Here is a 27,966-nt window from a genome sequence, read left to right as displayed (position 1 = left end):
GAATTTGACAAATTTAATTTTCTTAGCGATTTCTCGTGTTGTTATTCGGCAGTTTGCCTCAATCAATACTTGTTTGTCTTTATCAGCTTCAACTGAACTTCCAGAACCTGGTGCATCTTCAACATTGAAATTGCTAGAATGAAATTTTGCAAACCAGTTTTGGCATTGTTGCTCTATCAACACATCACACAATTTTTTCTTGCTTGAACAGCATTCTTATCTTTTTGATAATAAAAAAGCAAAATATGCCGAAAATGCCGCTTTCAATTTTCCACATTTGATGGGACACCAAAAAAAATTGCAAAGAATCAAACAAAGTTTTTTTACAAATAAGCCTTGAAATGTCAGCTGTCAAAATATATAATGACAATATGATTTTGAATGAAATTGGTGGTGAAAATATAACTAGTGGTGGTAAAAAATGAAATTATTTTTCGAACAATCCAATATATACGTCAATAAGTATAAGAAAATTTTGATGCAATATACATACTTGTACACAGGGCATTAAAAAAAGGCATTTAGCATTTATGTGATAGATAAAAAATCTTAGTAAATGTAGGTTGAAAACTGGCACACTGATGGCATTACCTGACATATGTATGCAAAGTTTTAATCTGATTATATGTCTCAGGAATGTAAATGATGTTTTTTCAGTAATCATTTGGATGTATAACTTTTTTGTCAATGAGTATATTTATTCAACAACTTACAAACAATCTGTATACTTAAAGCAGTTTACTGAAATAATGCTGCAAAGATTTACTCAATTTGAAAATTTTTATTTTAAGCATTCTATTAGTAAATGTTTTTACAAGATATTGTGTTTCAACATTTGGTATTATCAATCAAATCTTTTCTTCAGTTTTCAAAACTACCGTATTTTACGGACTATAAGATGCACTTTTTTCTTCGAAAAATTGCCTCCAAAATTCAGGTGCGTCTTATAGTCCGTAGTATCTTATAGGTATTTTTGTTAAAAAAATTGTTTAAAAATTAAGGTGCGTCTTATAGTCCGTAAAATACGGTAATTCTCGACTTGTAGAGAAAATGCTATAGACTGGAATTTTTCAAATTCTGCTGTCTTCACATTACTTTGAAATTCTTTCTACATATTTTGTAAATTTATAACAATTTTTTGGAAGCAATATTAACTCTATATATTATTGACAGTTAATTAGAAATTTAGACAGAATTTAGAAAAATGCAAATAAAAAAATAGTTATAAGCTGGCAGATGGCATGATTATGAAATACTTTAAGCGCTATTTTGTAAATTTACCATACAGCAAGAATTAAATTTTGATGCTTCACAGAATGTTTGATGTTTTTGAGATTTTTAGATTTAACTACATGCTCTTTCTCTATTGGACAATTCACTTTTTCAGTATCCAATCAAATGTTTCTTGCTGGTGAATCGACGAATAAGACCAATGTAACTTTAGTAACATTCAAGCGATAATTTAAATTTAATATAATTTGGATATGTAATGCATGCATTATATGCCTGTTTCTTTTATGTAGAATTTGTCATTGTCAATAAATACTAATTGAATTTTTTGGTCATTTTATTGTTGATGCATGCAATATTATTAATTGTATCACTAAGACAAGCCACTGAAAACTGTTAAAGATATTTCTGTTATTGTTTAACTATAAAAAAAATCTATATTTTGGAAATGAAATTTAACATTTTTATTTACTACATTACACAAATTTCTTAAAATTCGAGATTACTACTTTATGACAAAATCTTCGGGCCATTCGAATACCTTAGGAAAATTTTTTAACTCTTCTTCTGAATACTCTTCTAATTTTTTTGGTACAATTTTTAATTGTCGTATGTGATCACTAATATTATTTAGAATGTTTTCAGGAATTTTATCATCTGGAAATAAATGTAACCTTTCCATCCTATTATGCCTCAGAAGACTTCTTCCACATGCTTTATAGACAGCTTTCCAAAGTACTTTGGTTTGATCTTTTTGATGCAGCTCCCAAGCTGATGTCCAAGATGCTCCACCAGCATATCGAGTATGATGATAATACATCCTATATTTCCATTCTAAGTCTGGCATTGCTATATCTTTTGTGTTGATCACCACCACATGATCTCCAACATCGCTCAATGGATGATAAATGGGTTTGTGCTTACCAGCCAAATAAAATGCTATTTTTTCTGCTGATTCAAAAGGATTCTGCCATTTGGCATCATAAAGATACCATAAACGTGCAAAGACAGACCACTGTTGTGCTCGCTTATATTGGGATAATTTATTTACTGTAAAAGAAAATCAGATACATAAATATACAGATGAGTACAAAAGAAAAAAATTATATTTTATCTAAAATTTTGCAATTTACAGAGAGGGGGAAAAATTTCATCTTTACATAAAAAGAAATTAAAAAGGAAAAATACATTAAAACCAAGAATTTTTTTAGAAATTGATAAAAAGTATGTAAATTATTTTATGTTCTATTCAAAGTATTCAATTTTGAACAAAAAATATAAAATACACAAATTTAACTCAAACCAACAACATAACTACTAGACTCCAAACCAGGCCGCCATCTTTGAAGCAAATTGAACTGTGTCCACCCTAACACTTTAAGGCAGAAAGCTGTGTACCTGCAAGAAATACTTAAATACAGATACGACGACTATTCATCGCATAAATACACAATTTTCATGACTAATTTATAGAACTGATAAATAATAAATGAAATAGTCAAAATGCTCTGAAAAATATTAAACTAATCTTTAATAGTAAAATTATTAGTCATATCGACTGAACATTTCACCAAATGTGGAATACAAAATACAAGAAATATATATAGGCATCTTTGACTTGTTCCCGGAGTTTTGTATGTAAATGAGGAGTGTCTGCACCAGATAATATTCATATGAATATTTGCAAATGCAGTAACCCATCAATAAACATAATTTATTAAAATGAACAAGTTTGGTGTACACTTGTTTTAGAGAAATACCACTATGAGCCTGATTATTGTTTGTACATAATATGTAATTGAATAGTGAAGAAATGTTGGAGCAATTTTATCAACAATACATAGTGGATTTGATTACCAAGCTCAACACTTCTGAAAAGATGATCGTGTTGGTTAGAGAAATGCAGTTTCTTTCCCAGAATTAGCATTTCAACCTGCAACTGAAGCAGAAGATTGTTTTGTCTTTTCAAACTTCCTTCACACAGATGTCTGAGCACTTGTTCACTGCAACAAGGCAAGTGAATTATATCTTTGCTGGCATACAACAATCAATTATCATTTCTTAAATTATCTTGTCTGGTTATGATATGAAAACATTCAGTACATCTCAATTTCCATTTTCAGTTGTTCTGTTAGTCTTTCCAAGTTGATAATCTTGTTCTGAGCTCTTTGAAGTTGTTGTTGACAATTTCTCAACTTGCACTGCAGAGCAGTACACTTTTCCCTATAGTCTGTCATTTTCCACATTGACTTTTTAGGACTAGGCACACAGTATTGATGATCTGATGTGGTTGGGTCAGATATTTGCGCTTCATCTTGCTGCTGCTGCTGCTGCACACTTTGATCATCATAGATATCATCATCTATGTTAGCCAAAGATGTTCGCTTTAGTGGTCTTTGTGGCACTACTGGCTGTCTCTGTAGAGGTTGAGAAAAATCAAATTTTGTAGGAACCGATGTTTCACGCAAATAAGTATATCCGTTCTGTCTGTAGAAACAATTAGGTTCAAAGTGCTGACTACAGAGAACACTACTATTGCTTGGATTCCATTTGTCACAGTCTATTGCTGTCAACCATAGACCGAAGTATTGCTTGTTTTTAGGAAACCTGTCAACAAAATATCCATCGAGTGATCGTTTTATGTACAAAAAAGATACCATATCATTAGTTGGCGATTAAAATCTCGTAACTCCAATATTTGGTCAAATTTGAATTACGACATTAGTGGATAATGAAATATGTCTCCTATCATCTGTAAAAATCTCTTAGGTCCCAAATAGAGATGCCCTGCATAATGTCAGCAAAAAATCAACATGGCAGCCAAGGAAGCAACTTACCTGACTTTTTGACTATTTTTAACAAATTCCCTGATATTTCATGACTTTCCAGATGTGTAAGAACCCTGTGTATATTAATATGACGATTTTAGTCTCTGTAATCCAAATTCTTGGTAGACAAATCTCACAGCAATTTAAAACTTATTGGCAAATTAAATTTATTTTGTAAAGACTACATCAAATGCATTTCGGGCTGGTGTAATATCTTCCAGTCCCTCTTCAGTGCTAAAACAATAACAAAGAACGTAAAATGTTTAACTAAAACACGACATGGATGTATAGCTACACTATAACTATAAACTTTGGAGAAAAACTTACAATAACCGTTGGTGGTAGTTACAATGATATTTCCATATGTAAGGGTGGTAAACTTTGCACACATTTATAGGAATCCTATTAAATTATCTTATTTTGTACAATAAATATAGATAATTGTAATTTTAGGATTCCTATAAATGTGTGCAAAGTTTACCACCCTTACATATGGAAATATCATTGTAACTACCACCAACGGTTATTGTAAGTTTTTCTCCAAAGTTTATAGTTATAGTGTAGCTATACATCCATGTCGTGTTTTAGTTAAACATTTTACGTTCTTTGTTATTGTTTTAGCACTGAAGAGGGACTGGAAGATATTACACCAGCCCGAAATGCATTTGATGTAGTCTTTACAAAATAAATTTAATTTGCCAATAAGTTTTAAATTGCTGTGAGATTTGTCTACCAAGAATTTGGATTACAGAGACTAAAATCGTCATATTAGCTAATATACAGCAAACCATTTATATATATATACCTGTGTATATTATATAGACATCAGTGGCATGTGGTGACATTTGATAGTAGGGAAGCTATGCTGGCCCTGGATAGAATCATTGAAAGCATTATATGATATTTTGGTGTGTAGCAGCCACAGGCTAAACTGCATAAGGTTGGTGCTCTGTAAAGTGCACGCACAAATGCCTGTAATCTGGCTGCTTTACACAATTCAAATATTTTTGCTGTGGAAGCTATCCCATGTTCGACAATACAGTGCTTCCATTGGGAATATGCATATACAAATTCATATTTAAATATACAATAGCAATCTTATCATTGTTTTTTCACATCTAGTATGGAAATTTGTAATAAGATACATAATGTGGTTATAATGAAATAATAATTTTAATTAATTCAAAGTATGTTAAAATATGAAAATAATTGCACAATATGTATTTATATTTTAGAAAATACAAGGGAAGCAGTGCATCCACAGCTTCCATGGATGGCACACCACTGGTAGACATGGAGATAAATTTATTTTAAATGACATGGAACATATTTAAACATTACAAAACAGTAAACTGCATGCTTCTAGCCCTTGTATATACTATTATTTTTAAAATCTATAATGTCTTTAAAGCTTATCATACGTAGAGGCCAAATTTTCATATTTTGAAATTAGTAAATTACAAAACATATTTGAAACATTGTTAATCCCTAATTTTTAAAATTTTGACAAAAAAGGAATTTAAATTATATAGTTTTTCATGATCATGCTCAGTCTTTTGTTGGATTACACATGCAACAGTTTGGGATATTAATATATGAGTGAACTCTTAGTGTCCTTTAAGAGGACGTCTTTCCAATGCATAGGCCTAATTATAAAATTCAGAACGTGACTTATTTTTATTTACTAAAAGTTGCAATAAGCTTTCCACTATACTAAAGTCTAAGTAATTTCATTCTTTGATCCACTTAACAATCATCATAGAAAATATTCGTTCCACATGCACATTGTGTGCAGGGATACTGAAAATATATTGGAAAATTAACAACTCTGAAAATATGTTTGCCACCTCTGCTGGCTAGACATTGCTCTCCATCTCTCAATGTGTTTTGCTGCTCATTTTTCCACAAATTCAAGAAGATTCATGTATTGGCTGGAAAGATCATTATTGTGAATTCCCAAGTTTTTCTCAATCAAAGCAGTGCATGTTTATTCCACCTCCTACCAACTCAGTAGATTATTAAGAAGAATAAACAGTTCATATTTCATTTATCCAATTCACCAGATAATCATAACTAACTTTATATAACTTGCTTCAGCCAAGAACCACTCCCTCATCTCAGGAGAAACGAGAGACTTTAAAATGTTCTTTACACTAATAGAAAAAAAATTCACTTTATAGTGTTCATCGATAATCTTTGTCTTTGAGTATGGAGAAAATTTCAATAATGCTTTTGTTTCCATTTTCTCTATATTCAATACATGAACAAAGCTGTGTACAAAATACAAATAGTCTTCACATAGGAGAGAAGAAAGAAAAATCAACAAAATTACAGGAGCATTTTCTTGTGAGAGGAAGTAGGATTTCAAAGCATCGAACAACTTTGATACTCTTTCAAGGGCAGAGTCAACAAAAGTCAACATGTCTTGAAATGAGAGAGAACTGTCTGTTAGTGAATTCCCACAAATTCAAAAAATTTTCTTCAATAGTTCATTCTGTATAATATACATCAAAAAGTGAGAAAATATTTTCATTGCCATAACTTCAACATCTATTGATAAAATATCTGCAGTGATATGCATGGTATTATGCAAAAAATGAGCAGAATAGCCGATACTGCTCATTTTTTGCAGGCTCTTAAATTGAAAGGCTCTTTAAATGATGCTCCATGGCATCATTTAAAGAGCCTTTCAATTTAAAGTAAACATTGTTGGTTCTGTGCCACTCTAAATTAACCATAAGAAATTTTTATAAAAACACTTTCAAATTATAATTACTTGTATATTGATATAGAACACCTAAGAATGAGGTGTAAAATACTGTGCAACAACATGAAATAATTTTTGGTGCCATGATTGGAAACATCAGTGGATGGAAATAGAATAAAGCTTCCCTTCGTTGTTTATATTTATTAATAGCATCTTTCATGGAGCTGGAAGTGATTACATGTTTCATCAAGAGTGTAGAGTTAGTTCTAGCACTACTGAAGTTTGTTTTAGGGTTTCAACATGCTGGAAAATGTCTGTCTTTCCACTGTTGGCAATGCTAAATTTACAGAGGCATAATTTACACGAGACTTCATGTTAGTTGTCACTTCTTGCAATAAAATCCACTGTTTAGAATAATTGCTATAAGAATACTTTCTTTTTGGCATGACACAAGTAAAAGAAAACTTTACAGCACTGAGTCCTGAATTTTACCCACCCATTCTGATTCTGTTGATCATGCAAAACCAACAAACAAGTGATAGCTATTGGCATTTTACAAAATCACAAGTTAACGTTTGAATTTAAACACTTGCACTGATCTTAATGACAAACACATAATCGACTGTTGCCATTATAGACTATTCACTATGCTAATATTTAAAGCAATGTTATATTTCCCAGTTTTATTCCAATGTTTTATATGAGAATTGAGGATATTGAACTTGGTTAAAGTGTTAGTAATTTCTTGTTTAGTATAAAATGATTTTGAAATTTTAATTCATCATCTCTTTTGCTAAGTACAGGACAAGTGGGCATCCTGGCAAAATTTGCCAGGACACTGGGACATTTCTTAAAAAAAGGGAACAGTCCCATATATACGGGACATCTGGCAACCCTAGTCCCAAGTCACTTCACTACGTACTTCAATACGTAAATAAAAAAATAAACAATGGACTTCTAAAGGAAGTTTAATGCTTCTCTCGAAAAACTTCAAAAGGAATTACAAGAATTTGATCACCAACTGACGATATAGCATCAGAGCAACTTACTATATCTAACTTAGGCCGAGACTCCACTAAAAAAACAGGCATAAAAACCCCTCGCTGTAAAAACTTTTAATTACGTGACCTATTTGCATTTATGCTCATATTGCAAAGGAGGTCCAGCTAGCGAAGTTTTTACAGCACTAGCTGGACCTGCTCAGGCATAAATATCATAGTCACGTGATTAAAAGCTTTCACGGCGAGGGGTTTTACGCCCGTTTTTACGCTAGTGGAGTCTCGGCCTTACCGTTGAAACGTGATACCAATCCTTTTTTATATTTTGCTCTACAATTAACTGCACAGCAACTCAGTGGCATTCCTGTAATAATTTTGTACACTCGAGTATAAACAAATAACTATTAAGCCAGAAATAGTTACTATAAGCCGCACGCAACACGTCCACAGCTTATGCACGTTTTGCCTTAGTCCGTAATGGTGGCGCTAGTTTCTACGATAACTTTTACCCTAGGTCTAATAGTTATGTCGTTGACTGAAACATATTTTGAATGATGATTAATTTGATACAAGTACACCACTCTAAAAGTAATGTAGACATTAACATATGCACCTATTTTTACTTCATAATAATACAAAAGATACTCTTAATACTTCATCAATCGTTATCTTACCACTCATCTCAGTTCCTTCTCATCCAGAACAACAGCGCCCTCTCCGGAAAACATTTAAAAAAAAAAAAAATAGTAATAATAATAATAATAATAATTTGCTAGTGCTTAATAATTTTGTAAATTAATCTTTTAAAGTTAAAATTTTTATAATGTTTACATATAATATATATTAAATAAAAATTTTTCAGAAAATTTAAAGTAATATTTCATAATATCTTGCAATTTAAAAGAGGGCGCATTTACGATTTTAGACGTTTCAGAGGGGGATTGCAATAACCGACACGAGGCTTGTGTTTAATCACTGTAACCGATAGGCTTAAATATTTCTCTATCTGTAATTAGTAAGCTTTCTTTTTCTGGATTATATTCAAATAAGTAATTATGGCAGTCCGTGCTCAGTTCGAAAATAATAATGAAGTTGGTGTTTTTTCTAAATTGACCAATACTTATTGTTTGGTTGCGATCGGTGGTTCCGAAAATTTTTACAGGTAATTTATAAAAATAAAACAAATATTTTTGAATTTAAATTAATTTCAAACCGAAAATTTTGAGTTATTTTATGTTGGGTTTATGTTTAATTGTTGAAATGATAAAACTATTGAAATACATTCTGATCATGCGTAAAGTGACCTTTACCCTTTTATTAATAGTGTTTTTGAAGGAGAATTGGCAGATGTCATTCCAGTGATACACGCTTCCATTGCTGGATGCCGCATTGTCGGACGTCTTTCTGTGGGTAAGTTATGTATAATTTAACAATGTAAACTCGATAAAATTGGAGCTCTGAGTGAGATGGTTCGGGCTTTGTTGGAGAAATAGATCGTACTTGTAGAAGTAAAAAAAAGCAAAAGGAACCAATGATCTACGTGTGACCCTTTGCAATATATTGCTCGCTGAACAGATATAGTGCCAACCATTGAGAAATACTTCTGTCTTTTTTTTTTTACTTTTAAATTTTACTCCATTTTTGAGGGTCTTCAAAATTCTAGATAGGTTGCTTTTGGTGGATTATATCTTGCGAAGGGTCATGTGCATAACATTGGTTCCTTTTGACTTTTATTTTCCCTTTGTTATATATAACAGCCAGGAAAGTATGGCAGTCGGTCAGAACATGATTCCAGATTTTTATATTTTGGACTAGGGACCTTGAAACACTGAGAAATGTAAAAATTTGGGGGTTTTTCTGTACATATGGATGTTAGTTTGTGAAGGAGGGACAATTTTGTTCACCCTGTTTGAAGCTTAATAATTCCTGTGTTTTTTATTGAAAATTTCTGAAATTTTGCAGGGAGGTTTGTTTATTAGTAGTGTTACCACCCGGACAGTCCGGGAATTGATTCACTGTCCAGGTAAACTATTAATTTTGTCCGGAAATTTCATAGAAATTGTGAAATTACAATGAAACAAAGTTCTTGCAAATATTGTTATAAATTTACACCATTTGTAAAACGAAAGACCTCACACTCACTGAAACTCATCTGCCATTCTGCCATGTTACTCTGTTTATGCTGACATGTGATGTGCAACCTGCCTCTCGACCTTTTTTTCTTTCTTTTTTTTTTGCTTGTATGTCACTCTTACGCAAGTCCCTAGTCAACTAACTGTAACTGATTTAGAACCAGCATGCACGTTATTCTTCGCATTGTAAAATGACGTTGCACATGCGTCAGGAACTTCTGTTCAAACAAACCTGACCTGCCGTCCGGGTTGGCGATTTTGTAAAGGTGGCAACACTATTTATTAGAGGGATTGATGTTATTAAATTAATTAAATGGCAAGGGGGTGAGGAGATGACGGTGATCATGTGTATTTCCAGTAGGCTTGGACTTAATGACGATTTTACTTGTTATTAGCATTTACAATTTTTTATAAAACCATCCCTACCCTCAAAATTAAGCTTTTTGCCATTTTATAATACTTAAAACATAAGAAGTTTTTAATAATAAAATATCATAATAGACGGCACCACACATGCAGTTTTAGATGTTGCTGGAAAAGTTAAGCAACTCATTGCTGGATTTTTATTTAGTAATTTAATTCACTAAATTTGAGATATGTATGTATAAAAAAAAAATTTCTCGAGCTGAACATGAACTTTCTCTTGCATACTGGGCCTATTATTAATTATGATACCTTGAGATCACGCCCAAACTCTTCTTTTGGTATGTAAATAGCACAGAATTAATATGTAACCAAATAGATTATGCTATTCTCAATAATTGTCATAAAATATAATATCTAAATGGATGGTCTCTAATCTGACAGCCTTGAAAGATAGTGCTACACTGCATATGAGAAACAGTTGCTGAACACAGTCAACTTCAGGTTTTGCAATTTCAGAATGGGCCATATTCAGCAGTATCACTTGCACCTCTCAAGGTCCTTATCTCTCTTGGGCACTTACTGTGAATATCAATGACAATAAAATACAGGCATACCAGGTTAATTTTACCTCTTGTAACAGAGTCTGCAGTTTCAAGCCCCATTTAATGTAAACATATTAAAATTTGAAGGTCAATACCCAGAAGTCATCTGATTACCTAACAATGGTGATTGATGAAGTACTCCAAGTTTTAGATGTGTTTGTTTCAATAGTTTGGTGTGTCATTAGAGTAATTTAGTCATTGCCTACACTTTGTAAGGTATGTTTTAGTGAGGTGTACTGCAATAAATGAGGTATGAAAACTGAATAAGTTGTACTAGAAGAAGAAAATAACATTCAATAGATTAGAAATGATGTAATCCAGACAGTTCAATCAATACATTTTAAAAATGTGAACAAAGAGGATGGAAGGTTTTGCGTTAAATGCAAAAGTTTCCAATCTCTTACATTTTTCAGTGGAAGATTTAGAAAACATTTTAACAATATAGATAAAAAAAAGGTGAAATTAAAGAAGTCCCTGCCGAAAAAGTGTTAGCAACAAAAGATTTAAGAAGGTGTTTGAATGACATTGAAAATGGTCATGATTTAGGAAGAAGTATTGTTTAGCAATCAGTGTTACTTGTAATAAATCCATACAAGTAATTGTTAAATGAAAGAGAAAAAAGCATAATCAACTCTAGATTTTTTTTAAAATGTGATTTTATATTTGTTTGGAATGTGATAACTTCATTTAATAAAGCTTTTTATGTTCTGTTTATTTTTGGTATAATAGATCTTTCAGATTGAAATGCCAGATGACATCTCTAACAGTGAGTTTTCCAAACAGAAAAAATGAAAGATAAAATTGATAATAAAATTTTGATAAATGAAATATTAACAATTACTTTACTTTTTATCACGTCATACAGAAGATAGTTACACAAATATCAGTTTTAGGTGACATGCATTAGATTAGAAATTAAACTTTCTTCTATTATGAGATAAATGTGGCAATAATGTACTAATTTAAATAATTTTTTGATTTTTTCTCCTTGAAACATATTAATCATTTAAAATCCATCTTATATAAAATATTTGATAGATGTGGGTATAGAGGGCTGGATAAAAACGATTCAGAATCTGAATCAGTTCAAATTGCAGCCTTTATTGGGCTGCAATTTGAAAAACTTGGATGACAGTGAGAATTTACAGGTCTACATCTGTCTTTTCTTAATCTCAAGAATGGAGTTAGATAGATGAAATCCGAAACCAGATATGGAAACCTTAAGGGCAGGAGGCCCCAATTAACTATATATGAACTGATACAAACTGGAAGCCATGTTATATCAATTCAAAATGTAACCCTGAAAGCAGTTAATAGATGACTGTCATGACTCCATTGTTAAAGGAAAAGTATGATGTACAGGGGCAAGACACTACAATACTAATTTGAGGTGGAGAACATATATTTTAAATTAAATAAATTAAAAATTGCAGCCTGGCATTGTGATGATGTTACAATAAATAATTGCTCATTATAATATGTGACAAAATGTACTTATCTGTAATTAAATTATTTTTAAAACATATTATCTCTAATGTAATGTAAACAAATACTATATTTAGTTTTAAAAAATTTCTGCATAGAACTGTTTCAAATCATCTGACGAGCAATGATTTGTTTCAAACATTTTAAAATTTATATTTTAATATAATGCATAATTAAATTGAATTAAATATAATAATAAAAATAAGTTGCTGATATTTTTTTATGCTTTTAGTGGTCCTGAAAATTCATACTGAAAACATGATTATGTATATAATTAGGAAATTTCTAATAATTTAGTAACCAACTTGAGCTTTCAATTATTTACCGTATTTACTCGCATATAAGACGGGGTTTTTATTCATTTATCACAGCTTCAAAAACCTAGGTCAATCTATATGCACGAGTGAAGGATTCTTTTCATTTTTGTATAATTTTTGTAAATTGTATTTGCATTTTTTACTGGATTCTCACCTTCTGGTGTTTAAAAACAAAAGTATTTTATTTGGCTCGTTTGAATCGTTCTTGTGTATTGTCAGGAGTAAAGAATAGCAATAGGAAAAGCAAAGCTTTTGAATTGAATTCCAAAATTACATGAGAGCCTGATATAAGTTTTAATTCATTCCCACGTGAAAACAGATGATTATTTGGAAATCATAATTCGAAGAAACTCATAAGTGTAATTGACGAGGAGTGAATTCGACCGTTAAGAATTGGCAAAAAAGTTTCCGATTGTCCAGCTTTACATGAACAAATTATGTTGTCAATTTTACAAGATTTTTCCTTAAAGTTTAAAATGTCAGTAATTTTTGCAGAACAATGTATGCATTTGATATTTTATTTGTTATTAAACAAAATAAAATTAAACTGTATTAATAAATTAATTTTCTTTATTTTAATTTTTCTTTATTCGAGTAAATACAGCATTTGTTATGATTAACTTAAACTACTAATAACATTATTTTTTAATGAAATTGCTTGCATGTCTTTTACATTTAAATAGTTTTTTCAAAAATATTTTATTTTCATAAAAATTTGTAATTTCTTCTAAATAAATATTTCTAAACTTACAAAATTAGTATAATGTAGAGCATATCTAAAAAACATATATTATAAAAAATGTTTTTGTCTTTTTTTTAAACTCTCTCTAATCTGAGGACACAAAAGATCTTTTAATATGCCCATTAATATTCTAAAAATAGATCAGTAATGGAGTAGTTGGATGGTGAGGGACAGTGCAACATGTATGGGATTAACTACTCATAAAGCTTTCCTGAGGATTAACTTAGATTCAAACCCTGGTCCTTCAGAATAGCAAGCATAATATCCGAGCCCTCTTATTTTTCTAATTATGTAGTTATTCAAAATTAAATTTCAAAATCCAACAACTTCTGCATCTATCAATTAAATAGTTTAATTTGGTAAATTGAGTATATCTTAGTTTAATTTTATGATACATTGCCTAAATAAAATTGATGAAACATTTCATTTTATCATTTTTTATAATGGGAGATCATCAAATGTTAATTTTAAACCTATCCTAGAATTGTTAGTCTTTAACAAGTAAAAAGAAAAGTTGGCTTTTAAATTTTATTAAATTTTCACAAAAGTTTGAGTTGAAATAATTTAAATTTCAGTAACTGATATTTAGGCCAAAACATTAGTAAAAAACATTTAGGCCAAATCTGAATTATTGAAAACAGGTTTTCATTGTTTTTCTGTTGTGCTATCTCTTACAATAAAAATTGAACCAAATAAAAAATGTAATATCTTTGTAAATATATTAGCCTTCCAGCAAAATTGGCAGTTTTCAAAAAATTCGTGGTATTTTCTGAATAAAAATGAATAAATGCCTTTTTTTCTACTATAAAAAATTATTGTATTTAAAAATATTCTAAAGGTATTTAGAAAGAAAAAAAATGTAGAATTATTTTAATATTGAAAATTTGAATATATTCCATCCATATTAACATATATACAGTAAGTCCTCATTTAATGTCATTTTATTATAGCATTGTTGAGGAAAGATATAAGTACAGTTGTAATCATTTACAATTATCATTGGCAAATTTTCTTTCTAAACAGTAAAAACAGTAAAATTTTCTTTCTAAACATTCTGTGAGGTGGGAAATAAATGCTGGATGCAAACACAATTTATTTAGAATAATAACTGAATCATATGTTGCTTATATCAATTAGCCAATTGCAAAATTGGTTTTGTTATTTGGCATTTTTGCTTAACATCACAGCTTCCATGAACCTATCGACTATGCTAAGTGAAGACTTGCTGTATATTATTTATATTTTAATATATATATAACGAACCATGTTTTGTACCACTCTCTGTAAGATGCCATGCTCCTCTCTGATGGTATTAAATGCTGTAAAGATGAGCTCCGTAAGCTCATGAACTGTTCCTACAGGTGTTGCGTACACTAGGGACTTTACATAACCCCAGAGGAATACCATCAGAGAGGAGCGTGGCATCTTGCAGAGAGTCGGACAAAACATGGTTTGTCATTGCACATTATGTAACGAAGTTCGTGGTCGTCACATTGAACATTTACTTTAAAGTAGTGAAGCCACTGATTCGATGTACAGTTTGATTGTACTCTACTGTTTTGTCAATAAAACTTGTCATAAATACTGTATTCTGCTGTTTCATTCAGCATACCGACCGCAAAGTTCAAAGTGCAGTAGAAACTTTATATCACATTTTTGGCCATGGATTCCTCATATCAAAACGTTCAAAATTTCATCCTCTACAATCTCCCAAATTTTTAAAACATCATTCTGATACATGCTGTATATACACATACTGGTATATTATATTATATATATTAATACTATCAATGTTTTTAAATTTACAAAATTTAAGAAAATTCTTAAAGTAGACAATACATAAAAATGTGTCTTCTCACTTTGTCTTTTTACATGCACATGAGGAAAATAAGTTTCACAGTGGAGTTGACCTTTCATTTCAGACTACTCGTTCACCTCAATATGTAAAACATTAAAAATTTTCACAAATAAAAAATAAATACATTTGAGAAGACACATTTTTATGTATTGTCTACTTCAAGAATCATTTTAAATTTTGTAAATTTAAAAATTGTATTTGTCCTGGCAAATTTTATCAACTGTTAATGTATTTAAAAATCTGAATTTTAAAAATATATATCTGTAATTAAAATTTCAGACATGAAAATGATGAAAGTTTTGAATACAGAATTTTTTTTATAATTATCAGGTAACAGACATGGTCTTCTAGTTCCAAATACAACTACTGATCAGGAACTACAGCATTTAAGAAATTCTCTTCCAGATTCTGTAAAAATACAGAGAATAGAAGAAAGGTTATCTGCTTTAGGAAATGTTATTGCTTGTAATGATTATGTTGCTCTGACACATCCCGATCTTGATAGGGTATTTTATTTTTTCAAGTAGTTTTCAAAATAATTCAAATAAATACAAATTTTTAATATTTTTATTTATATTTGATAATTTTATTCATAATATTTTGTTTATTTTTAAATAGGAAACTGAAGAAATAATAGCTGATGTACTGAAAGTTGAAGTATTTAGACAGACAATAGCAGATAATGTACTTGTTGGAAGTTATTGTGCTTTAAGTAATCAAGGTGGCTTGGTAAGTACCCTTTTAATATACCATTATATGAAAATTTTTACAGAAATAAGAGGATATGATTATATTTATTCATTATTTTTCAATTTATGTCAATATTGAAATTTAGTTATGTTGCAATCTCAATTTAAAAACTGAGCTATTATTATTGCATTATTTTTATTTCATAAGAAAAAATGCAAAATTTTCTACAGTGAATAAACATTTATTTCAGAACATTTTCAATCCATTCACTAGACTCATCTTCAGGATTAAGAAAATGAAAATAGAGTTCTAAATAATACTGTATACTTTTGATTGTGTGTGAATTATCTGTGCTTGCTTACATCTTGATAAAAGTTTATGTCAGGAATACAAATATTAGCATTAAAATTAAAAAGATCTGTGTTGTTGACTCTTGCTATGTAAAATGGTATATTGAACATTTGAACTACTTCCAGAAAGTCCAAGCATAAATTAAATGGCCTAACAAGTACAGTAAGTGCAGTCAATTCTTGAACAGTATGGCTTTACTTATGTGTGTATTGTTTTTATTTATTTTTTTTCATTTTCATTGAATAAGTTGTAAAATTATTTGAAGAAAATATCTGAATTATTTCCTTATCAATAAATCATTATTATTGCAAAATTAATGATGTTTTATGATGATCTAGCTGACAACCTTCATTCTTGGTTAATAATACAAGAAATTCATAGTGCAAAGTACTTCAATAAATTTTTCCGAGTTTTCTGTGTACATTGAAAGTTTTATTCAACTCTGATCACATCTAAAGCTTATTAATTAATTGTCATTCTCAAAACATATTTTATTCATAATATATAACCTACTATGTTAAATTTAATATGAAGTTAAAAACTAAATAAAAGAAATAAGTCTGTTTTAATGAAAGCTCTCTCTCTTTCTTTAGCTTACAATCAGACTTAACATAAGCATAAGTAATAGTACAATAGTATAAGTAAGCAGTTTTCTATAGATCAGGACTGTTATCTGGATAACTTACCATGTTTCCCCAAAAATAAGACCTAGTAGAGGATTTAATGAGTTTTCATTAAAACACTTACCTATACAAAACAGATTATCCATGTTTCTTCAAAGCAGATTATCTGTGCCTTCATTACTTGTGATTAGCCCAGATAATTGGGAGTATACAGTAAATGATTATAGTAGAATAATGCAGCTTATGTAATATTCTGTTTTCATTTTCTTAATGCTGAAGATGGTCTAGTGTATTTATGCCCAAACTTTTCAATTACCAAACCAAATTGTGCATAAGTCACAAATATTTTGTATATTTCATAATTACAAAGAGTAAGCTTATTTCAGTTATTTATAAGTGATGTGTCAAATATGTTTGTGGGCTGGATTTGACTTGGGGCTGCAGTTCAGACATTGTTGGTCTAATAAATAGGTTGAAATTGTTCTCAAATAAATATTTATTCACTGTGAAAGGTGTTGCATTATTTCTACTTGTAAAATTGCAGTGAGTTGTTATATTTTCTCATCCTATGTAATCATTGATAAAACTTTAAATATTCTAAATGTACATATAACAAATTTATTGAAACTTTACTGTGATATTAAATAGCTATAAAATACTTGGTATCATGGTAAGAAATACTTTGTGTTTTTAATCACACTTTCTTTAGCTTACAATCAGACTTAACATTTTGGAACAAAGTTAAGAATACAGAACATTTTAAAAAAAAACCTACATCAAATATCTTAAAATAAAACATTGATCTTGAACAATAACATTTTAAATATAAGTTATAAGTTTTTGAAGTTATAAGTTTAACTTGTAAGTTTGTCATCATTTCATCATTCAAAATAAAAGAAGAAAAAGATTGTTTTTTTTTTTTTCTCATAGTCAATTTATTTATTCTGTAATCTTTATTTAGTCACTTTTCCCAAACTTGTATTAATAATAAGCTTTTTATAATTATTAATTAACTAATTAAAGGTTTAAAAATCAGGTTATTTGTAGGCTAAAATGTGTTATTTATAAACTAACGTAATTAATTAATTATTTGTAAAATTTACATAGATAATTAATAACGTAGAATTTAATTTTGAATTAAGTAAATTATGATAGTTTTTATTTTTGTAACATCAGAATCATTCTTAGAAAATTCATTTTTTTTTTCTGTTTTCTATTTAATCTAGTGCTAACATTATTTAAAATGTTGAATGCATTGTAATGTATTCACTATAAAAATACTAAAACTTTCCTTCTTTAATACATTTAATAGGTACACCCAAGAACATCAGTTCAGGATCAAGATGAATTATCATCATTACTTCAAGTTCCTTTAGTTGTAAGTATAATACTTTTTTAAATTATACTTAAAAATTATAAACTGAAAGATTCTTTATTTATAAATTATATAATTTATCAAATTGTATAGTAGCATCTTGGAAATTGCATTACCTATGGTATATATCAAAAAGCATCCGACGGATCTGCAAAGTAGAATATTTAAGCTCTGATTGTGATTTTTTAATGATAACATATGTAATAGAGGAAACCAAGAAGAATCAACCAAAATAATGAAAATTATTGTACATAATGTTATATCAAACATAAGTGTTATGTCACACCAGAGCCTCATCATGAGAACTTGCCATTCACGATTATGGAAGAAAAAAGGTTCATAGCATAAGTAAACTTGAAAAACATAACACAAACAGTTATTTCTTGTTGAATGGAATTCTAGTATTTCATAAGGTCACCTTAAACCTTAATAATAGCTTTGCAGCACTCCAGCATAGAGTGGATGACTTTTTCAAGTATTCTATAACAAGCTTGTGCTACTAAAACTTTTCTAATACACTCTTGCAGTTGCTTTTTACTTTCAGGCCTGTTTTTATGCTCATAACATGCTAGCAGTTTTCTATAGATCAGGACTGTTATCTGGATAACTTACCATGTTTCCCCAAAAATAAGACCTAGTAGAGGTTTTGCTGAATTGCTAAATATAAGGCCTAAATATAGTCACTGAACTCCTGGATGAGAAGATTACCTTTGGAAAGTTTGATTGCATTTGCATATACTGCTTTCGAATTCACATACAGCAAGCTTGGGACTGGAAGTGGTCCAGATTTCTAGTTTTCCAGTTTTCAGTACATGGGCTAAATATATACTTTAAATATAAAATAAGCAACAGAAAGTTAAGAATAATAATTTGTATCTGATAAATATAATTTCAAATTTCACACTCCTAAAGCAGGGTCGGTCTGATCATTATTAATCCTCTTAAACTATATAATACCATTCATAGTGTAATATTTAAGATGAAAATTAAACGAAGAAAAGTAATAAACATAATGAAACTGGTCATATCTCGGCTTCTGTGGTGTACTTGTCACGCAACATATACACCATGGAAATAAAAACAAAGCAGTCGTGTGGCAAACTATAGTTAATTTTTTCTTTTGTAACTTTGTTCTTTCCTATTCAGATTTATATATATATAATTTTTATTATATATATTAATTATATATATATATATATAATTTTTTTATTTATAATTAATTTTTATTTTAGGCAGGAACGGTCAATAGAGGAAGTGACGTCATAGGAGCAGGAATGGTAGTAAATGATTGGATAGCTTTTTGTGGAATGGATACAACAAGCACAGAATTATCAGTTGTTGAAAGTGTTTTTAAATTAAGTGAAGCACAACCATCTGCAATCACAAGCAACATGAGAGCATCTCTAATTGAAAGGTATTTTTTAAATAAAACAAAAATAGCAAGAAGTTTATTTTATTTTACATGGCTAACTAATTTTAAATATTCATACATAAAAAATTCTAATTTCTTTATTATTTTCTTTTCAGTATGGTGTAAAGAAATAAATGATTCTCATCAAAACTAAAATATTCACAATAATTCATATACTAAATGAGTCAGAAATGCTTCTGTTTGCATATTGTATGTATGTATTTCTTCACATTGAAAATATGAACAATGTGTATATTGCATGCAATAAATTTGTGTTTTAACTTTGGATTTCTTTTTTATACAATTTTATTATATTTTCTTATTCAAATTTTTTTTCAAAGCTGCACATACAGTGTGTGACAAATTAACCTGATGGTTTTTAAATTAAAATAACATACAAGTTATGTAAGTATGTTAAATCCATTTTTCATCATTTTGTATCTTAACCTCAAAGAATTTAACACATGATTTGTAAATAATCACCTTTTGAATATTGAGTGTATGAAGTGGTGCCTGTTGTCTGCACATTCTTGCAATCATTTCCTAAAACTTTGTATGACTTTCTGCAACATGTCAGGTGAATTGCTGCCCCTTAATCCCCGATGTCCGCTCCAACTCTGCCACAGGTCTTGAATTGTTTTTAGTGTCAGCCATCGTTCCTATCCCTTGAAATCAGATTCTGGTATTCAACATCAAACTGGCACAACTTTATTTGAAGAAGGTTTGAAGCATTTTGATGGAGCAAGCTGAATTTACCGTCAGTCCTGCCTCATTTATCTTTAAAGAAATATGAAACGATTGGTCAATCATTTCAAAAGTTGCTACACCACACCAAGCAATAATCTTAACACTAAAGATTGCTGATGTAACTCGGGAATCTCTTAAAATGTATTTTTATTTTACACTAATTTCAATTGTCACTAAATGGCTTTGAGTTAAACAGCATGTGTGCCTCCACCCCCCTATCATTACCTCCACCCCCTAAGATTTCAGTGTGAGCCATATTTGTAAGCTGGAAGGTTAATCTGCCTCACTATATAATCAAAATCATAATTATTCATATAACTATTAATTTATTATGACAAAAATCTTTTAATAGATTGTTGTAAGAATATAATAGTGTTTTCTTATAAGTAAGTACAAATATAACATTTAATGAAAGCTTTAATGTGATAATGGCAATTTATTTTAGATTTTCATTCATTAAAAATGAAAGATTAATTCAACTTCAAATTAAAAGTAAAAACTTGCAATCACTTTTAAAAAATGTTCAGCTTAAAAAATATGGAAATTTTGTTTCTATCAAATCATGCACCTTGTTTCTAGTATTTTAGACAAAATAGTTTGACAAAATCAAAATTATAATTTATTTTTTATATTTCCTTTTATGTGTGTGCCACAGCCACAGTAATTTTACAAAAATTTTCGAAAATGGAAGTAATTCGTAGAGATTTGTGTTCATAACAAAAACGTAAGATGTCATCTGTACAATACCAATTTCAAGTATACAAGTTGAGTCAAAAATCCCTTGCACTCTTTTCATTCCAGAAGTACCAAAGAATATTTATTTTGTTAATACACACAGGAAGTCATGAAAGGAAAATCGGATGTAACCTTTTATGTTGAATTAAGTTGTAACTTATTAATGAGCAAGTAACGTTAAAGTTCCAATGACGAAACAGTGGCACATCATCTCATGGGCAAAACAGACGGTTGTCTGGGGTAGCAAATAAATATTTTATAAACTCATTACAGTAGTAAGAATGTCGAAATTTAAATTTGTCGCCATATCCGGAAATAATAGATTGCCTGTGTGAAACAGGATACACTGGCGCGACAGTCAAACAGAAAATAACATGGTTGTTGCTGATGTCAACGTGTATACTACAAGTGAATTAACTATTAAATGTATAAGTTTCACAAGCTTTTAAATGTATAAAACAAAAAAATTTAAAATAAATACTAGGTATTTTATTATTAAAGTATTCTATTCTAATTCTAACATAATTTGAAAAAATTTGTGAGATAGTACAATAAATTTAAATCGTAATTTTTTAAAATTTTATTTTCTAATTCAAGAACTGCTTTCATTGTACATGACGAATTGTTTTACTTAATTATAAAAAAACGATTACAAAATAAAAAGTACAAAATAATAAATTATACATTATAAATCTAAAAAATATTTTATGGCGATAAAATAAACGTACAAATCTCGCTTTCAAAATACAAATCTAAAGAAAAGAAAAGCGAAATGACAAAAACAAAAGACCTCGCACGAATAATTGAAACCATATAAATTTTTTTCGCAGTCCAAAAACTGTTTGTGTATAACACGTCGCAAAGGAGTTCGGGAAGATGTCACGTCCGTGGAACCCACCTCTGACCCGCCAACGGGCAATCTAGCCGCGTCGGCCCTCCAAAAATGTGATATTTGTCGCTGTCCACGAGTTATTGGGTTTGGACACGTCGCAAAGGAGTTCGGGAAGATGTCACGTCCGTGGAACCCACCTCTGACCCGCCAACGGGCAATCTAGCCGCGTCGGCCCTCCAAAAATGTGATATTTGTCGCTGTCCACGAGTTATTGGGTTTGGACACGTCGCAAAGGAGTTCGGGAAGATGTCACGTCCGTGGAACCCACCTCTGACCCGCCAACGGGCAATCTAGCCGCGTCGGCCCTCCAAAAATGTGATATTTGTCGCTGTCCACGAGTTATTGGGTTTGGACACGTCGCAAAGGAGTTCGGGAAGATGTCACGTCCGTGGAACCCACCTCTGACCCGCCAACGGGCAATCTAGCCGCGTCGGCCCTCCAAAAATGTGATATTTGTCGCTGTCCACGAGTTATTGGGTTTGGACACGTCGCAAAGGAGTTCGGGAAGATGTCACGTCCGTGGAACCCACCTCTGACCCGCCAACGGGCAATCTAGCCGCGTCGGCCCTCCAAAAATGTGATATTTGTCGCTGTCCACGAGTTATTGGGTTTGGACACGTCGCAAAGGAGTTCGGGAAGATGTCACGTCCGTGGAACCCACCTCTGACCCGCCAACGGGCAATCTAGCCGCGTCGGCCCTCCAAAAATGTGATATTTGTCGCTGTCCACGAGTTATTGGGTTTGGACACGTCGCAAAGGAGTTCGGGAAGATGTCACGTCCGTGGAACCCACCTCTGACCCGCCAACGGGCAATCTAGCCGCGTCGGCCCTCCAAAAATGTGATATTTGTCGCTGTCCACGAGTTATTGGGTTTGGACACGTCGCAAAGGAGTTCGGGAAGATGTCACGTCCGTGGAACCCACCTCTGACCCGCCAACGGGCAATCTAGCCGCGTCGGCCCTCCAAAAATGTGATATTTGTCGCTGTCCACGAGTTATTGGGTTTGGACACGTCGCAAAGGAGTTCGGGAAGATGTCACGTCCGTGGAACCCACCTCTGACCCGCCAACGGGCAATCTAGCCGCGTCGGCCCTCCAAAAATGTGATATTTGTCGCTGTCCACGAGTTATTGGGTTTGGACACGTCGCAAAGGAGTTCGGGAAGATGTCACGTCCGTGGAACCCACCTCTGACCCGCCAACGGGCAATCTAGCCGCGTCGGCCCTCCAAAAATGTGATATTTGTCGCTGTCCACGAGTTATTGGGTTTGGACACGTCGCAAAGGAGTTCGGGAAGATGTCACGTCCGTGGAACCCACCTCTGACCCGCCAACGGGCAATCTAGCCGCGTCGGCCCTCCAAAAATGTGATATTTGTCGCTGTCCACGAGTTATTGGGTTTGGACACGTCGCAAAGGAGTTCGGGAAGATGTCACGTCCGTGGAACCCACCTCTGACCCGCCAACGGGCAATCTAGCCGCGTCGGCCCTCCAAAAATGTGATATTTGTCGCTGTCCACGAGTTATTGGGTTTGGACACGTCGCAAAGGAGTTCGGGAAGATGTCACGTCCGTGGAACCCACCTCTGACCCGCCAACGGGCAATCTAGCCGCGTCGGCCCTCCAAAAATGTGATATTTGTCGCTGTCCACGAGTTATTGGGTTTGGACACGTCGCAAAGGAGTTCGGGAAGATGTCACGTCCGTGGAACCCACCTCTGACCCGCCAACGGGCAATCTAGCCGCGTCGGCCCTCCAAAAATGTGATATTTGTCGCTGTCCACGAGTTATTGGGTTTGGACACGTCGCAAAGGAGTTCGGGAAGATGTCACGTCCGTGGAACCCACCTCTGACCCGCCAACGGGCAATCTAGCCGCGTCGGCCCTCCAAAAATGTGATATTTGTCGCTGTCCACGAGTTATTGGGTTTGGACACGTCGCAAAGGAGTTCGGGAAGATGTCACGTCCGTGGAACCCACCTCTGACCCGCCAACGGGCAATCTAGCCGCGTCGGCCCTCCAAAAATGTGATATTTGTCGCTGTCCACGAGTTATTGGGTTTGGACACGTCGCAAAGGAGTTCGGGAAGATGTCACGTCCGTGGAACCCACCTCTGACCCGCCAACGGGCAATCTAGCCGCGTCGGCCCTCCAAAAATGTGATATTTGTCGCTGTCCACGAGTTATTGGGTTTGGACACGTCGCAAAGGAGTTCGGGAAGATGTCACGTCCGTGGAACCCACCTCTGACCCGCCAACGGGCAATCTAGCCGCGTCGGCCCTCCAAAAATGTGATATTTGTCGCTGTCCACGAGTTATTGGGTTTGGACACGTCGCAAAGGAGTTCGGGAAGATGTCACGTCCGTGGAACCCACCTCTGACCCGCCAACGGGCAATCTAGCCGCGTCGGCCCTCCAAAAATGTGATATTTGTCGCTGTCCACGAGTTATTGGGTTTGGACACGTCGCAAAGGAGTTCGGGAAGATGTCACGTCCGTGGAACCCACCTCTGACCCGCCAACGGGCAATCTAGCCGCGTCGGCCCTCCAAAAATGTGATATTTGTCGCTGTCCACGAGTTATTGGGTTTGGACACGTCGCAAAGGAGTTCGGGAAGATGTCACGTCCGTGGAACCCACCTCTGACCCGCCAACGGGCAATCTAGCCGCGTCGGCCCTCCAAAAATGTGATATTTGTCGCTGTCCACGAGTTATTGGGTTTGGACACGTCGCAAAGGAGTTCGGGAAGATGTCACGTCCGTGGAACCCACCTCTGACCCGCCAACGGGCAATCTAGCCGCGTCGGCCCTCCAAAAATGTGATATTTGTCGCTGTCCACGAGTTATTGGGTTTGGACACGTCGCAAAGGAGTTCGGGAAGATGTCACGTCCGTGGAACCCACCTCTGACCCGCCAACGGGCAATCTAGCCGCGTCGGCCCTCCAAAAATGTGATATTTGTCGCTGTCCACGAGTTATTGGGTTTGGACACGTCGCAAAGGAGTTCGGGAAGATGTCACGTCCGTGGAACCCACCTCTGACCCGCCAACGGGCAATCTAGCCGCGTCGGCCCTCCAAAAATGTGATATTTGTCGCTGTCCACGAGTTATTGGGTTTGGACACGTCGCAAAGGAGTTCGGGAAGATGTCACGTCCGTGGAACCCACCTCTGACCCGCCAACGGGCAATCTAGCCGCGTCGGCCCTCCAAAAATGTGATATTTGTCGCTGTCCACGAGTTATTGGGTTTGGACACGTCGCAAAGGAGTTCGGGAAGATGTCACGTCCGTGGAACCCACCTCTGACCCGCCAACGGGCAATCTAGCCGCGTCGGCCCTCCAAAAATGTGATATTTGTCGCTGTCCACGAGTTATTGGGTTTGGACACGTCGCAAAGGAGTTCGGGAAGATGTCACGTCCGTGGAACCCACCTCTGACCCGCCAACGGGCAATCTAGCCGCGTCGGCCCTCCAAAAATGTGATATTTGTCGCTGTCCACGAGTTATTGGGTTTGGACACGTCGCAAAGGAGTTCGGGAAGATGTCACGTCCGTGGAACCCACCTCTGACCCGCCAACGGGCAATCTAGCCGCGTCGGCCCTCCAAAAATGTGATATTTGTCGCTGTCCACGAGTTATTGGGTTTGGACACGTCGCAAAGGAGTTCGGGAAGATGTCACGTCCGTGGAACCCACCTCTGACCCGCCAACGGGCAATCTAGCCGCGTCGGCCCTCCAAAAATGTGATATTTGTCGCTGTCCACGAGTTATTGGGTTTGGACACGTCGCAAAGGAGTTCGGGAAGATGTCACGTCCGTGGAACCCACCTCTGACCCGCCAACGGGCAATCTAGCCGCGTCGGCCCTCCAAAAATGTGATATTTGTCGCTGTCCACGAGTTATTGGGTTTGGACACGTCGCAAAGGAGTTCGGGAAGATGTCACGTCCGTGGAACCCACCTCTGACCCGCCAACGGGCAATCTAGCCGCGTCGGCCCTCCAAAAATGTGATATTTGTCGCTGTCCACGAGTTATTGGGTTTGGACACGTCGCAAAGGAGTTCGGGAAGATGTCACGTCCGTGGAACCCACCTCTGACCCGCCAACGGGCAATCTAGCCGCGTCGGCCCTCCAAAAATGTGATATTTGTCGCTGTCCACGAGTTATTGGGTTTGGACACGTCGCAAAGGAGTTCGGGAAGATGTCACGTCCGTGGAACCCACCTCTGACCCGCCAACGGGCAATCTAGCCGCGTCGGCCCTCCAAAAATGTGATATTTGTCGCTGTCCACGAGTTATTGGGTTTGGACACGTCGCAAAGGAGTTCGGGAAGATGTCACGTCCGTGGAACCCACCTCTGACCCGCCAACGGGCAATCTAGCCGCGTCGGCCCTCCAAAAATGTGATATTTGTCGCTGTCCACGAGTTATTGGGTTTGGACACGTCGCAAAGGAGTTCGGGAAGATGTCACGTCCGTGGAACCCACCTCTGACCCGCCAACGGGCAATCTAGCCGCGTCGGCCCTCCAAAAATGTGATATTTGTCGCTGTCCACGAGTTATTGGGTTTGGACACGTCGCAAAGGAGTTCGGGAAGATGTCACGTCCGTGGAACCCACCTCTGACCCGCCAACGGGCAATCTAGCCGCGTCGGCCCTCCAAAAATGTGATATTTGTCGCTGTCCACGAGTTATTGGGTTTGGACACGTCGCAAAGGAGTTCGGGAAGATGTCACGTCCGTGGAACCCACCTCTGACCCGCCAACGGGCAATCTAGCCGCGTCGGCCCTCCAAAAATGTGATATTTGTCGCTGTCCACGAGTTATTGGGTTTGGACACGTCGCAAAGGAGTTCGGGAAGATGTCACGTCCGTGGAACCCACCTCTGACCCGCCAACGGGCAATCTAGCCGCGTCGGCCCTCCAAAAATGTGATATTTGTCGCTGTCCACGAGTTATTGGGTTTGGACACGTCGCAAAGGAGTTCGGGAAGATGTCACGTCCGTGGAACCCACCTCTGACCCGCCAACGGGCAATCTAGCCGCGTCGGCCCTCCAAAAATGTGATATTTGTCGCTGTCCACGAGTTATTGGGTTTGGACACGTCGCAAAGGAGTTCGGGAAGATGTCACGTCCGTGGAACCCACCTCTGACCCGCCAACGGGCAATCTAGCCGCGTCGGCCCTCCAAAAATGTGATATTTGTCGCTGTCCACGAGTTATTGGGTTTGGACACGTCGCAAAGGAGTTCGGGAAGATGTCACGTCCGTGGAACCCACCTCTGACCCGCCAACGGGCAATCTAGCCGCGTCGGCCCTCCAAAAATGTGATATTTGTCGCTGTCCACGAGTTATTGGGTTTGGACACGTCGCAAAGGAGTTCGGGAAGATGTCACGTCCGTGGAACCCACCTCTGACCCGCCAACGGGCAATCTAGCCGCGTCGGCCCTCCAAAAATGTGATATTTGTCGCTGTCCACGAGTTATTGGGTTTGGACACGTCGCAAAGGAGTTCGGGAAGATGTCACGTCCGTGGAACCCACCTCTGACCCGCCAACGGGCAATCTAGCCGCGTCGGCCCTCCAAAAATGTGATATTTGTCGCTGTCCACGAGTTATTGGGTTTGGACACGTCGCAAAGGAGTTCGGGAAGATGTCACGTCCGTGGAACCCACCTCTGACCCGCCAACGGGCAATCTAGCCGCGTCGGCCCTCCAAAAATGTGATATTTGTCGCTGTCCACGAGTTATTGGGTTTGGACACGTCGCAAAGGAGTTCGGGAAGATGTCACGTCCGTGGAACCCACCTCTGACCCGCCAACGGGCAATCTAGCCGCGTCGGCCCTCCAAAAATGTGATATTTGTCGCTGTCCACGAGTTATTGGGTTTGGACACGTCGCAAAGGAGTTCGGGA

General features: G+C 35.1%; 2 protein-coding genes across 4 annotated transcripts; one reads left to right on the top strand and one right to left on the bottom strand.

The window, feature by feature from the left end:
• Positions 1-1,670: 1,670 nt before the first annotated feature.
• mRpL13 (mitochondrial ribosomal protein L13) lies at positions 1,671-8,456 on the bottom strand. Of its 3 annotated transcripts, XM_067268432.1 has the most exons (3): positions 3,325-3,880; positions 3,088-3,233; positions 1,671-2,280 (listed from the first exon to the last, which is right to left on the bottom strand). In XM_067268432.1, the coding sequence occupies exons 2-3, from the start codon at positions 3,155-3,157 to the stop codon at positions 1,736-1,738; spliced, it is 615 nt and encodes a 204-aa protein (XP_067124533.1). In that variant the 5' UTR covers positions 3,158-3,233; positions 3,325-3,880; the 3' UTR covers positions 1,671-1,735. The 3 variants fall into 3 exon arrangements, with proteins under 3 accessions (XP_067124533.1, XP_067124535.1, XP_067124534.1); XM_067268434.1 differs by lacking the exons at positions 3,088-3,233; positions 3,325-3,880 and adding an exon at positions 8,438-8,456; XM_067268433.1 differs by lacking the exon at positions 3,325-3,880 and having other exon boundaries at positions 3,088-3,276.
• Positions 8,457-8,694: 238 nt separating this feature from the next.
• eIF6 (eukaryotic translation initiation factor 6) lies at positions 8,695-20,003 on the top strand. The gene is made up of 7 exons (XM_067268439.1): positions 8,695-8,925; positions 9,088-9,173; positions 15,596-15,771; positions 15,884-15,994; positions 18,242-18,307; positions 19,537-19,718; positions 19,832-20,003. The coding sequence occupies exons 1-7, from the start codon at positions 8,819-8,821 to the stop codon at positions 19,839-19,841; spliced, it is 738 nt and encodes a 245-aa protein (XP_067124540.1). The 5' UTR covers positions 8,695-8,818; the 3' UTR covers positions 19,842-20,003.
• The last annotated feature ends 7,963 nt before the right edge of the window (positions 20,004-27,966 follow it).

This window comes from Centruroides vittatus, unplaced genomic scaffold (genome assembly GCF_030686945.1).
Source record: "Centruroides vittatus isolate TY-2023 unplaced genomic scaffold, ASM3068694v2 contig_3271, whole genome shotgun sequence".
Lineage (NCBI taxonomy): Eukaryota > Metazoa > Arthropoda > Arachnida > Scorpiones > Buthidae > Centruroides > Centruroides vittatus.
Note: the sequence above shows the minus strand (reverse complement) of the source record. Positions and strands in the feature narration are given on the sequence as shown.